At 53.2% G+C, this 13,919-nt stretch overlaps 1 protein-coding gene across 1 annotated transcript; it reads left to right on the top strand.

The window, feature by feature from the left end:
• The first annotated feature begins 1,615 nt into the window (after positions 1-1,615).
• Positions 1,616-13,919, top strand: IGFBPL1 (insulin like growth factor binding protein like 1). Its single transcript, XM_008708009.2, has 4 exons — positions 1,616-2,063; positions 10,837-10,946; positions 11,868-11,984; positions 13,767-13,919. Exons 1-4 carry the CDS (start codon positions 1,616-1,618, stop codon positions 13,914-13,916), a joined length of 825 nt encoding a protein of 274 aa, XP_008706231.2. The 3' UTR covers positions 13,917-13,919.

The following is a 13,919-nucleotide window of genomic DNA, read 5'->3' as shown; positions in this document are numbered from 1 at the left end:
GAAACCTCTCCTCACCTTAGCTCCTCAGACTGGGACATTCATACCCACTTCAACAGCTCCTGCGTGTGCATGCACCCGCCCTAAGCGCTGTACAAGCTAGCCTTCCACGTGTGCCAGCAGCAAGCAGAGGAGGTAAACATCATGGGAGCTCACTACCTGCCAGACAACAGAGGTGCCTCATCCCCCTTCCCTGCCAGGAGAGCTCATCTTTTCCTTTTCCCATAATCTCTAGGGGCCCAAAGATGTTGCTCACAGTGTTAACTGGCACTCTGGGAACCAGAGTTCACTGGGCTACGGCTTGCAGGCAGTTTTAAAGGAAAAGGACACCAATCCAAGAAGCTTCTCCATCTCTAAGGGTTCAGAAAAGGAAGAAAACTCCACAGGGCAAATGAGGATTAAGGGGTGAGCAGGAAAAGCCATCTATACAGCTGGGTCAGCAAGTCCCTCCCTCCTTTCCAGGCCTTCACTTGGCCACACATCCAACTCCAGCAATCAGGAACCCCTAGCATTTCCTGCGTGGGTCCCCTTCCGGGGCTGGGCCAGGGACAGGATACACAGAGCCTAGCTGCCAGCAGGGGTCACATGAATAAATAACTGACTACATGTTACCATGTCTTTCCAACACACATTCTGCACTAACTGCAGATATGCTGACACTTGGGCATCAGGACATCATCACAGCATCACTCGTACTAACAAAAGGACTCAAAACAACTGGCTAAATGATTGCAGTTTTGTGCCATTAAACGCGTACAAAGTTTAAAAGTCTGAGGCCAATCCAAAAATAGATCACCAGATCTCATCACAACCAAAGTCACTTTTAACTGTGAAATATACCAAGACTTTAGTAGCCTTGAGGGGAGAAAAACAATTAAACAATGCCCCATTGTTTGTACAAGCCCGATTTCAGAAATGGTAAGAAGTAGGGAAACTATGGGAAATACCATAGATGGAAAAAACAAGTGCGGAGTAATGTGCAGGCCACGCTACTCTCTCTCTCTCTCTCTCTCTCTGTGTGTGTGTTTAAAGAGAGAAGCTGTACAATCATACGTGCCTTAATGGGCATACAAAATTTCTGCAGACACAACAGTCTGATAACGAGCAGCCTCCCGAGGCTGGGTTGGGACACTGGGAAGGGAAACTCTTTTCATCACTGCATCCATTTGCAACCTCTGAAATTTTAAACCGTATATTCCCTTTCTAAAAGAAAACTTTGAAAACGACTAAATGCAAAATAAAATTACGAAGAGCATCCTTCTGGGAGGATCAAGGCACATAATATTTGGAGCTAGCCCTGGATCTGGAGACCATACCCCAGTCCTGGCGCCACCACGGCGACCTCCGGTAAGTTCCCGCCCCGAGTGGGTCTGTTTCCCCAAGAGCCCACTGGGTCTAGGAGAGCAGGTCTCGGGACTTCACTCCAGCTGGGAGCCGGGGAGGCCGGGGAGGCCGGGGGCCCACCCCGCCGCCGCGCGGGTCCCGGGACTGCAGCCGACCGCGGCGCCCCGCGGCGGAGGCCCGGCCAATCAGCGGCCGCGAGGCGGGCGGGGTGGCGGCGCGGCGCGCAAGAAGCGCCGCGCGAAGCAGAGGCGCCACTGCCGTCCCGAAGCAGACCATGCCACGCTCACCCTCGCTCTTCCCGCTGCTGCTTCTGCTGCTGCCGCCGCTGGCCCCGGGACTCGGGCTCCGCGCCACCGGCGGCCGGCACCCCGAGTGCGGTCCGTGCCGGCCGGAACGCTGCCCGGCGCCCTTGCGCTGCCCCGCGCCCGGAATCGCGGCGCGCGACGAGTGCGGCTGCTGCGTGCGCTGCCTGGGCGCGGAGGGCGCGAGCTGCGGGGGGCGGGCCGGCGCGCGCTGTGGCCCCGGCCTGGTGTGCGCCAGCCGCGCCGCGGGGGCGGTGCCCGAGGGCACCGGGCTCTGCGTGTGCGCGCAGCGCGGCGCCGTCTGCGGTTCCGACGGCCGCTCCTACCCCAGCATCTGCGCGCTGCGCCTGCGCGCCCGGCACGCGCCCCGCCCGCACCCCGGCCACCTGCACAAGGCGCGCGATGGCCCCTGCGAATTTGGTGAGTCTGGCTTCTGCCCCGCCATGCTGGGGCAGGAGGAGAAAGAGGGACTCCAGCCCTGTGGAATGTGGGGCAGAGGATTCCTGCCTGCCCCGTGATTGACAGCCTCAGTTTTCCCTTCGGAAGTTTTTCTTACCTGGCCAGGTACTCAAGGAGACTGGGACAGGAATCCACATCCTTCACCCTTCCTTACTAAGCTCATGGAGATACAAGCCCTTGAGCTGGTCAGAATTTTGGTGAGCCTACTGTCTCTTTTGGTACTTAAATACCAAAAGGACTGCAGTTATGTACAGGCCTGCCATGTGTGCCTCCACCAGACTGGGAGTTGGGCGAGGGGGTGACCTACTGGGTGTAAGTCCCCCAGCAGCAGCGGGCCAGGCCAGGGTGGGGTTTTTGAATGGAGAGGGAGGAAAGGTGAAGATGCTGGAGGAGGAGGAGCTCCAGAAAGGGACTCAGGAATCACTGGGCAAGAACCCCAAGGTTGTGGTCCTGCTGGGAAGACCTGAGGGATCTCCCACCCAGGACAGGTCAGACGTTTGAGGACCTAAGTTCTGAAAAGATGATGGTGCCATCAGGGCCAGACCTGGGTTTTGTGGGTCTAAGCCTCTTATGATTCGGTGGGTAAAGGAATGGAAATGTATTTGTTGCTGGGTACCTAGAAACTTAAGGTTCATTAATATCGCAGGAGAGTCATGTATGGGTGCCATTGTTGCCCATGTCTACATGTAATTTTAAAAACTCAAACAAAAATAGACCGAAAACATGAGTATAGGGATGCCCAGCAGAGCATCCTGATGGCCCATTAGGTTTTGGAGAGTTGCCCCCATCTACACTGCCTGGAGGGGGCAGCTGAGAGTTGAGGGTGAGTGAGCTTGTGGACAGGAAGTTCCAAGGAACCTGTCTTGGGGTTCTGGCCTGGGCCCGGAGACCCAAGTCTAGACCTTAAATCCTATGTCAGTGTAATGACTTTAGCTCCAACAGGGAAGCCTTGGGGGTGGGGGACAACCTTTTCCAGGCCTTGGGTAATTTCTAGTATTATTTCCCCCCAAGCATTCCGGGTACATGCACTCAAGTGCAGGAGACCCAGCGGGTCATTGGGGATGGGGCAGGAAGCCTCCTGTCCTGGGCAACACAAAACCAATGTGCTGCCCATTGAGGGGGCTGTGGCAGCCCCAGAGCATAGGAAAGTCACCGTTGGCTATTCCTGGCCGGGGCTTCCAGTGGAGGAGATAGCTGACCGGTGTTTCCAGAGCTGCTGCTGGTTCCCTGAGCGACCTTGGGTGGGTCCCTGCCCCTCTCTGTGCCCGGTCAGCCCTGTGGAGCCATGGTTGAGGTCCCTTCCACTTTGAACCTTTGTTTCTACCTTGTCGATTTAAACAGTCCTGCCTCCTTTCTTCTTCTAGTTCCTATCACTTCTTTTTATAATCTGCTTTCCTTAGCAGTTAATTCACAGGCAGTTCTCTTTGTCTCCAGACAAGTCACACTTTCAATCCACACGCCGGAGACACAAGAAATGCTGACCAAGTGCCGATGGTCTCAGATGATTTCTCCCTGGAGTGATATTCTGTTCCTAAGACCGAGCCACCTTGAAGACACATAGATCAAATCTGCTATTGTGCAGAAGAGACTGAGACCCGGGGCGGGGGGGTGGGGGAGGCACAGGGGACACAGCCAGGGTGACCAGTAAAGCCTGGCCAGCACCCAGAACCCCAATGCCCTGTGTAGTGCTCTTTCAGGACAGGACTTGATAGTGTTAAGTCAGGCAGGTGGTGGTTGCCATGGTTACCAGAGTGCAGCCAGATGGCAGATGGCAACCCCATACCCCTAATTCATTGAAAATTACCAAATGACAAGTAAATGTGACAGCCCCTCCACTCTGATCTATGGGCTCTAAGGCCCACCCCAGGCATAGGCCCCGTGAGTAAAGATGTTCAAGGGGCCAAAAGGAAGGAAAGTCAGAAAGTGCTTTTAATGATCCCGTTAGTGACAGGCAGCAGCCTCCCCAGAATTTAGCTGTCCTTCCCCACTGGCAGTTGTGTCATCTGCCACAGCCCCGGGCACTGTGGTCCCGTCTCTTTGTGTCCTGAAATGTTTGGGTGGCCCCCGCGCTGGTGTCCTGGTGAAGCATGACGGTGTGGACAGGGGCAGCTTTCCTAGCCAGCCACGGTGACACCTCATTCTGTGCTGCCCAAAAGCCGTCCTTTATTCAGAGGACACAGCAGGGACACTTTTTAACAATGCCCCCAGGGAGCCTGGTGAAAGGGAACCGGGCTGAGTCCTAGCAGCAGCTGTACTGCTTCAATATTGTTAATAAAATCGCCCCTCCCCGGCTCTCACCTATCCTTCAGTGAGCGAGCACCTGTCTTGAACCGAATGAGACCTCCGTAAATATTTATCAGGTTCCGCACAATGTGGAAAGTGTTCTCACACATGCCTGGGAGGGGCATTCGGAAACCATTTTCAGGCTTAAATTCTGACCTCTTCCTATGCTCTGAAACTCCCCCCCCAAAACGCCTAATAATGAAGGCAATCCTTTGATTCACACATTGGATGAAGACTCGCCCTGTTCCCGCATATGAATAATTCTTTACTGTTGGAAATCACTCTTGCATCCCATCTTTTTACTTAATTTTCACAACTGCCCCAGCCAGACCTCACTCCGGTTTAATAGAAGGGAAAACTGAGGCACACGGAAGGGGACTCCCTGCAGCTGCGTGGCTAGCTGAGGTGGGCCCCAGCCTGAATCTGCCGGGCCCTTTTCAGACGGAGCCACAGGCCTCTAGCTCGCTGGCCACCTGATTAGGAAGCAGCTACAAATGGGCTCCCCTTGAATCTTGAGGGTTTCTCCGTCCGGATCCACCTTCCTGTTTTTCCCCCAAGGCTTGTTACAGGCTCCCCTGCTTAGCACTGGGTGAGGGCTCCTGAGAGGAACAGGGATAGCCTAACAGAAGGGAAGATGTCTGAGCAGAACCTTGAAGGACTTGAAAATGCTTGGGGAGAAAGAGGGGATGGGGAGGTAAGAGCAGGTAGGGGAGGTCCCGTGGTGGGTGTGACCAAGGGCTGCCAGGCAGCTCCCCAGGGGGATGGTTGGGGCAGGGGCCTTGAGCGCCAGGCCGAGGATGAAGCTTCATTCTGTACTAAGTTATTGGTTTCATTTCTTGGCTGTGAAGTGGCATGGCGTTGTTGTCGCTGCTGTCATTACTTTAAGAGGCTGTGTTGTTCCGTGCCCCCTGACCGTTGGCTAACGTGGGGAAGGGGTTGGGATCCTGCAGGCAGCAGGTTGATAGCACGTTTTGAATGCTAAATTAGGTAGGAACAGGGTCCCGTGCCAGTACCCACCAGGGCCCTGGGCCCCCAAAGCGTCAGTGAGCTCTTGGATCCTGAATCTTAGAAAATTCACCTCCCTCCGTTGACATTCCAGCTCCTCTTAGAAATCGCAGTCTGTGAGAGGCGCGTGTTACCAGGTAACCAGGAGAGGCTGCAAACGCCACTTTGTGAGAGGGACAAAGAAGGGGGGCCTCGTGCTCAAAAGCCTTTCATGCCGAGGGAGGGGGTGTGAGCACAGGCTGCAGGGAGCCCGATTAAGCTGTTTCTCCTTCCACAACCGAACATGACTATTAGCATAAATTATCAGGGCTGCTCAATGCGTTGATGATTAAACTCTTCGGTTGTGCACTTCTTTGTACAAGCAGATGGGGTCCTGGGGGATGACTTTAGATATTCTTTCTTTCCTGGGCACCATTAACTTGAAAGAAACCTCAGAGGCCTTTCGGAAGGTCTTTCAGTCTAGCCGTCAAGGACATATCTAGTTGACCGTGGGAGGGGGGCGGGACAGATCACCACACACTATAATAATACTGTCAGCCCCTCTCACTCGTACAGACCCACATGGTTAATAATTCAGTCACATCCACCCTCTCCCTTCACCCCAGAGGATGTGGGATAGCAGTCACTGTCTTCATTTGCAGACGAGGAGGAAATGGTTAATGACTTGCCCAAGCTCCCGTGGTCGGCACCAGGACCCCAGCGCTACCTCTGTGGGTGCACGTGTGGGCGACTGTTCTGTTACCTGCTGGGGGGATCGGTGCCCTCCCAGCTTTTCTCCAGCTGTTGCTGGCATGGACAGAAGGATACAAGTATTTAGCAAGAAAGAGCTAGAGAGACGAAGCTGGCACATTCACAGACCGGGCCCACCAGGCAACAACCTCCCTCTTGAAACTCACATTACTCTTGTCACACGCGAGCAGACAAGAAAGTGTGGCAGCTCGGGTGAGAGGTGAGAGGTTGTGCCCCAGGCTCGCCAGAATGAGGGCTGTGGGCAGGGCCCACCCAGAGGCCTACTCCCCGAGGCCAGTAGGGGCTCTGGAGCTGGTCAGGCATGTCGAGGAGATTTCCCCGTGGGGTAGCACAGCCTGCCATGTCCTCGGGTCTCTCTATGGAAGCCTTTTACAGTTTGCAAGGCATCTTGTAACTCTTCCTCCCAATAGCCTATGGAGAGGGGAAGGGAGGGGAAGAAGAACAGATGCCTGTGCCCATTTAAAAGAAGAAGAAACTGAGACCCAGTCACAGCATTGGGGTGTGGCAGAGACAGGATTTGAACCTGGGTCCATCCTGCCTGTGGTAGTCATGACGTTGAGCACCCCAGCACCACACTCGAATGAGCCCTTGGGGACAGAAGGATTGGGAATGTCCTGTGAGTATAAACGATGTATCACCCATTTAATAGTGTCTTCATGAGAGCTGATCCCTGGGAGTGATGTTTGGAGGGTTTTTTCCTGTGCAGAAGAGAGTCAACAGCAGGCCTGAGACTGTGTCCTTAGAAGGGCCTGCTGGCCAGACTGACCGCTGGCTAGCATCTGGGAACCCAGATTTGGGGACGGTTCCCGCCATTCCCTCAGTGATGAGAGTGACTCTCGGCCTGAGCTGTTAGTGCCAACACCGTGGTTTAGGCTGCGCGCCTGCTTTCCTCCCGGGACCCTGGAATTTTGGTACATGCTGAGCAGAGGGGGCCCAGGTGGCCTGCCCCCAACAAAAATCCTGGGCTCCGAGGCACCAGTGGTGGACAGCGTTTCACGTGTGTTGTCACCATTCACTGCTGGGGAATTCGGTGTGTCCCGTGTGATCGCTGGGCAAGGCACGTGGAAGCTTGCGCCTGGTTTCCCGTCTTTACCCCGTGAGCTGCTTTTCCCTTTGCTGTTTGCTTTGTCTCCTGTCACTGTAGTAAACCACAGCTGTGTGTCAGACTGGTGAGGCCTGTGCATCCTCCTAGCAAATCACTGAACCTGGGTGTTGTCTTGGGGCTCCCCAGCACAGTCCCCAAGGGGCTCTTTCTTGTTCCAGAATGGAGTCCATATAGACAACCAATGTTTCCCTTTAAAACTCAGTGAAGAGTTGATGGACTCGGAGTGCCTGGGTTTGAGTCCCTGCTCCTCCAGGCACTTCACCTTTCTGAGCCTTGGTTTTCTCGTCTGTAAAATGGCGATAAAAACACCTGCTTAGCTGGGTAGATATAAGGACGAAAGGAGCAGTGTACATGGATGTGTCATCTAATTAGAGGGCAAGACTCTGTGGGACAAAGCTCAGGCCAGAGCCTAGGCTCAAAGCCTGGCCCAGCCAGCTAAACCTGAGTAACCCTGCCTAGCTCCACAGCGGGTGAAATTGCCGGAAAAATGGAACGCGTTAGACCCTGTGAGCAGACTAGAGTGCCTAGCACACGGCGAGCTCTCAGAATTAGGTGGTGGCATTATTACCGTTATTACCATGATCATGATGATGATGGCTGATTATGAAGAGCTATTATGGATAAAAATATTTTAAATTTAAAAGCAGGTATGTTAATAATAAAAACCAGAGGGGCGCCTGGGTGGCACAGCGGTTAAGCGTCTGCCTTCAGCTCAGGGCGTGATCCCGGCGTTGTGGGATCGAGCCCCACATCAGGCTCCTCTGCTATGAGCCTCCTTCTTCCTCTCCCACTCCCCCTGCTTGTGTCCCCTCTCTCACTGGCTGTCTCTATCTCTGTCAAATAAATAAATAAAATCTTTAAAAATAATAATAATAAAAACCAGATTCCTATGATGAAGAGTAGCATGAGGAAATTTTTTGAGATTAACTGGAATCTTCTAGATCTTGGTTGTGGTGGTGGTTACACAACCATAGGCATTTGTCAAAACTTAAGAGCGGCACTCCACAAGGAGTAAATGGGCTGTATGTAAATTTAAGAATAAATAAAAATTTGAATGTTGCTTTATCATCAAAAGCTGGGGGCTCTTTTGTCAAAGAAGTGATATTTTCTGCCACAAGATCAGTAGCAAAGACAGCATTTCCAAGACAGTCTTCAAAAGAGGGAGAGGGAAATTCGAGGAGAGAGAATGTTGAAATGTGATTTACTGGTTTATTCATTTAGACCTGAAAAGGATTGATGAAATCTCATTTAAAATTTATGACTTTACATGAATGAAAGTAAAACATGTTGATTGAGTGTCCCTTCGGAATCCATTGAGGGCTTTGGAATAAGATACGGTTCTGATTGTTCCCCCAGCGAGCCATTTGAGGACTGCTGGGCTCCAGGGGAGGGAATGTTGGCGGGAGGGTGTGGATGACTTAGACTCTCTTTGTCGTGTTGCAGATGGGGCCCCTGCTGGAGAGCAGGGGTGTTGTGGTTCTTTGTGGCAGTTTGCAGGTGGCTAGGATGCTTTGGGCAATGTTAGAAGCCTAGGGCCTTGGTTCAATAGGGGGCTTTGGCTACACTCAGCATTGTGGGTTGAGCCATGGTGCTTGGGGGGGCAATCACATGGGCATTCACAAGGAGTGGGCTGATCAGGCTGAGGGGGAAGAAAGGAGCCTGGGGGTAGGGAGCACTCTGTAGTGTCTGTATTCAGTGGAGGCCAATGGGGCACTCGGGGCCATAGGGGGCACTCCAGTGAGGCAGCCCTAGGATCAACATGTGGGAGTTACAGGGAGGTGGGTTTTAGCTCCAGATGAAGGAACACAAGCTTTCTTACCAGCAGAGCTCTCCTAGGATGGAAAGGCCTGGCTCTGTAGGTAGTGAGCTCTCTGTCGGTGGAGGCATGCAAGTGGATGCTAGCTGAATACATCACAGATGGTCAGGCACAGGATCTTGGGGAGTTGGGCCCCTCCAGTCTGAGACTCTGTGGTTCTAAGACAAGTTTCCAGAGATCTTTTTTGGTACCAGCTTGACGAGGTCTGTCTGGAGGGTCAATCTTATTTCTGTGCTCTTTCACTCCTGTCCCTCTCCCTCCTCCTGCGGCCTTCTCCCTCCCTCCCTCTCTCTGCTCTCCTTTTTTATTGCAGCTGAACCCAGGCAGGCGAGGGCGCATTCCCTCTCCAGAGCCATCCATGAGTCACACGGCAAAGCCCCAAGAGCGTAGACCCAGCAGTTTGATGGCCGGAGAAGGAATGCGTTTGCTCATTTGCCATGTTTCTTCATCTAGTCATCTGTTTACCAGATCTGCTTCTGAGGCCCACTTACATGTCCTGTTAACTTAAACCATGCCTCTCACACTCATCACATGGTAAGATCAGTTCAACGGCCCTGTGAGCAGGGGGTATTATCGCCATCTTATAGATGAGGAAACCCCAGCACGGAGCATTTCCCCCCACCCTATGCTTCCCCACCACATCTTGTCCAAGACACTGCTGGGCCAGATGCGGGGACGGGCCCGGCTGTTGTCTAGTCCAGGTGAGGCTGGCGGAAGCACCCGGACTGCCAGCAGGCTGTCCTCCAGCAGCTCAGAGGGGTGCAGACGCCCTGGTCCTGGACTAGGACACATACCCTAACCCTCTAGGTCCTGCAGGAGGGGGAGCCATCCCCTATGGGGTTGGGGGTTGCCTTCCATGTAGAGGGGAGGCAGGCAGGGGGGCAGGTGCCCTGAGGGACCGGGTAGAGGGCCTGAATGCTCAGGTGGCTGGACTTGTTTCTTGTTTCTTGTAGTGCCAGCGTGTGCAGAGCACATGGTGCGCACTGGGAGGAGGGCAGTGAGGGGTGTCAGCTAAGCCCTTATAACTCAGATGCCTGCGTCGTGGTGGCTGTCCCAGCCAGCATGCCCACACCCTCCCTCTCCTTTCTGTAATGCTCTGGCAGCCTGGAGCCGTACTGCCTGGGGACAACGATCCAGGAGTGACCCCCTCTCTCCAGGTGTCCTCCGACCCTGTGCCGGCTTGGGCTTTGGGGCCTGCAGCCCTGCCCTCTGCCCTCGGGGAGGGGGCCGTGGGGCGGGGAGGGGGCCTAGAGCCTGCAAGTCTGTGATATGCAAACGAGCGTCTGGACCGGCCCGCAGGGGGGTCTGGGCCCAAGCGCGCAGCTGTTCTGCATGGGCTGTTCTTTGAACCACCCTCCACATGCAAGGAGAAAAGCCCATCTGTTCGAAGACTTGGCGTTGGTGAGGTGACACCAGCCCCTCCTGAGCTGAGCTGTAAGCAGATGGCCTCCGGAGTCCTGGGTGGGAGTGTGAGAGACCCAGGCACTCACAGACGGGGTGGGTGATTTGGGAAGCCGCCCTTCCTCTTCAGATCCCTGTTTTCCTGTCGGTAGCACAAAGGCAATGGATGAGGACGCATGCAGCCATCCCTCCGGGTCTGAGGGAAACATGGTTCGCGGCCTCCGTGTGTTCTCTGTGTGTGGAGAGCTCTCCTCCGCGCGGCTCCCCTCGCGTGGGACCGTCCCCGCAGGCTCTCCGCAGGCAGGGGGTTTTAGACGTGGGGTGCTTGGAACGCAGCAGGGTAAAGGCTGTGATCCCTTGTCTTCTTCCTCCAGCTCCTGTGGTCGTCACACCACCCCGGAGTGTTCACAACGTCACCGGGGCCCAAGTGTACCTGTCCTGTGAGGTGAGGGCTGTGCCCACCCCTGTCATCACGTGGAGGAAGGTATTGACATCCAAGAATTCTGTGTGTATGTGTGTGTGTGTGTGTGTGAGAGAGAGAGAGAGAGAGAGAGAGACAGGTGTTTCTTCTGTGTTTATGTGTGTTATTATATGTGGAGCAGAGGATTTTAGAAAGAGATCTTACATGTCACTCTTCAACCTTCAGGTTTATGCCTCAAAACTTTTACCCCAAAGCTTTCCTCAGGGCAGGGGAGTTGCCACCCTTCCGTGTGCCATTGCTGCCTCAGCCACTTAGCTGTCCAGAAAGTTCATCTATTTATCTAGCCTAGATCCACTGGAATGAAGTGAGAGCCTACTTCACGGCCTCTGGGTTTTAGAAAGACTATCCAAATCCCTTTTCCAAAACTAGATCTTCCTGCAGATCAATTTTTGAGAGACTGGCGTGGATCAAAGCATATGTTGTCCACCTATGTCAACAGCCACCCCACGGAGAAGGGCCCTGAAACTCTGAACCCATTCTGATAGTGGTGGTGTCTGCATCCTTACTATCCAGCAGGGGGTGCTGTCTGCACAGACATTTAGGTTTATGAAGCCACTGATGTTTTCGTTTTGTTTTGTTTTGTTTTGTTTTAAAGATTTTTATTTATTCATTTGACAGAGATAGAGAGCCAGCGAGAGAGGGAACACAAGCAGGGGGAGTGGGAGAGGAAGAAGCAGGCTCCCAGCGGAGGAGCCTGATGTGGGGCTCCATCCCATAACGCCGGGATCATGCCCTGAGCAAAGGCAGACGCTTAAGGACTGAGCCACCCAGGCGCCCCGCCACTGATGTTTTAATAGGAATAAGAGGGGCCAGGGTTTGGCCTTTGAGTCAATAGGAAGATGAAGACAGCGAGGATGTCTGTGGTGGTTCTTACCCGGAGATACTTTTTTTTAAACCACTCCTGGTTTTTTCTGTCCTCTGTAGGTCACACAGTCTCCTGAGGGTACTCAGGTGCTGGAGGACCTGCCTGGGGACCACGTCAACATCGCTGTCCAGGTGCGAGGGGGCCCCTCTGACCACGAGGCCACAGCCTGGATTTTGGTGGGTATCTCATTTGTTTAGGATTGGTGGCCATTATTGACTGGCCCTTACAAAGCACCCTTTATATTTCTATAGCACATCACACATTTCAAAGCTGTTCTTATTCCTTTCTGATTGGACCCTACACTAACTGTGAGGGAAGTTTGACCCCCAAGAACATAAGTGATCCTCAGTGGTGGTCAGAATTATGACCCCAGAAAGATGTCCGTGTCCTAATCCCTGGAAGCTGTGGATATGTCATATGCAAGAGGGGATTAAGGTTGCAGATGGAGCTAAGGGTGCTCATCAGCTGACTTTAATAAGCAAGTTTTCCAGGATTATCTGGGTGGGCCCAGTCTAATCACAAGAGCCCTTTAAATGCTGAAGAGGGAGCAGGAGGGAAGGAGCCAGAGAGATGGCAGCGTGGGAAAGACATGAGCCACCATCTCTGGCTTTGAAGATGGAGGAAGAGGACCGCAAGCCAAGCAATGCAGGCAGCCTCTAGAATGGGAAAGGCAAGAAATGGATTTTCCCCTGGGATTCCCTAGGAAGAAAGGAGCTCTGCCGATAGTTTCATTTTAGCCCCTGGTTCCCATTGGGACTTCTGACCTCAAGAACTAAATATAGGGGCCCTTGGCTGGCTCAGTCAGTAGAGCACACGACTCTTGATCTCGGGGTTGTGAGTTTGAGCCTCCCATTGGGCATAGAGATTGCTAAAAAATAAAATCTTTAATAAAAGAAAATTTTAAAAAACAAAATATAATAAATGTGTGTTGTTTTAAGCGATGAAGCGTGGGGTAATTAGTTACAGCAGTCATAGGAGATTACTACACCCGCCCAACACCACGGGGCTGAGAAAGAGGGAAGACAGCATGTTGGTGTCCCCAGTCGGGGCTCTTCTCTGCCACCTGCAGCAGCTTAACTTAAGTCACGAGAGCACCATGTGTTGGAAAGAGTGAGGGAGGGACAGGGAGCCATGTTGGCTAGTCACTGCCTCTTGGACTTCAGTGTCCACAGTTGTAAGAGGAGGGCCTGCACACGGTCCGAGGGCCCTGTGACCCAGCAGTCTGTGACTCACCTGCCAGTCTCAGGTGAGTCCGCCAACATCAGGATAACGGCACTCCCCCCGCCCCCCAGCAGCCGGCGTGAGTGCAACACTAGGTGGTGTGCACCCTCCCTGCCCAGTCTGCGGAGTGCCTCGGAGTGACTCACATTGCACAGAGAGCAAGCGAAGAGGGAGCTGGTGTGGGTGTGCTCTTCAGGGGCGTGAAACAGGCTGCTCTCAGAGAGTGTCCGCCTCGTGTCACTCCCATCTCTGCCAGGTTTGGTGACTTCTCCACCCAGCTCAGAGACGCAGAAGGCAGTTGGGTCCACGCGGCTTTTTCAAATCAAGCACCTTCCCCTCTTTATTACAAGAAGGCATGGGGGAAACATTCTCTCTCGTGTTACTTGTAAGGCTGTCTCCATTGGGAGCACTTGTGGGCCATTCCTTGGTCAGCAGATTTTTGTTCTTTTAACTTGCAGTATTTTCCTTGTGATGTATACCTGTCACCTTCTATAAAAGGACCAGGTAGCTCACGGTAAGAGGCAGGAATGCAAAGGAAACTGTAAAATGAGAGCCACAATAGAGAGGGTGCAGAGAAGAAAAGTTAACTCTTTCCTGGCAGTGAAGTCAACAAGAGGAATAGTGAGCTCTCTCTTATTTTGAAAAATGAGCATTCAGACATTTCATTAGGAACTAAATAAGGAAGTGATTTTGCCATTCCATATATAACTACATAAACTTGCCTGTTTTATTTCTAGATCAACCCTCTGCGAAAAGAAGATGAGGGAGTGTACCTGTGCCATTCAGCCAACGCAGTGGGGGAGGCCCAGTCCCACGGCACGGTGACAGTTCTAGATCTGAGTAAATTCACAGCCCCCCGCCCCCCAGCTCCAGAGGACCGCATGTGATGG

Source organism: Ursus maritimus, unplaced genomic scaffold, assembly GCF_017311325.1.
Source record: "Ursus maritimus isolate PB19 unplaced genomic scaffold, ASM1731132v1 scaffold_17, whole genome shotgun sequence".
Classification (NCBI taxonomy): Eukaryota; Metazoa; Chordata; class Mammalia; order Carnivora; family Ursidae; genus Ursus; species Ursus maritimus.
Note: the sequence above shows the minus strand (reverse complement) of the source record. Positions and strands in the feature narration are given on the sequence as shown.

What these genes read in the sequence shown, in the direction of transcription:
- IGFBPL1 (XM_008708009.2), top strand. Translation starts at nt 1,616, where the DNA reads ATGCCACGCTCACCCTCGCTCTTCCCGCTGCTGCTTCTGCTGCTGCCG. An exon ending in CGATGGCCCCTGCGAATTTG is followed by an intron (nt 2,064 to 10,836) that starts GTGAGTCTGGCT and finishes TTCTTCCTCCAG; the next exon opens with CTCCTGTGGTCGTCACACCA. An exon ending in CTGTCATCACGTGGAGGAAG is followed by an intron (nt 10,947 to 11,867) that starts GTATTGACATCC and finishes TGTCCTCTGTAG; the next exon opens with GTCACACAGTCTCCTGAGGG.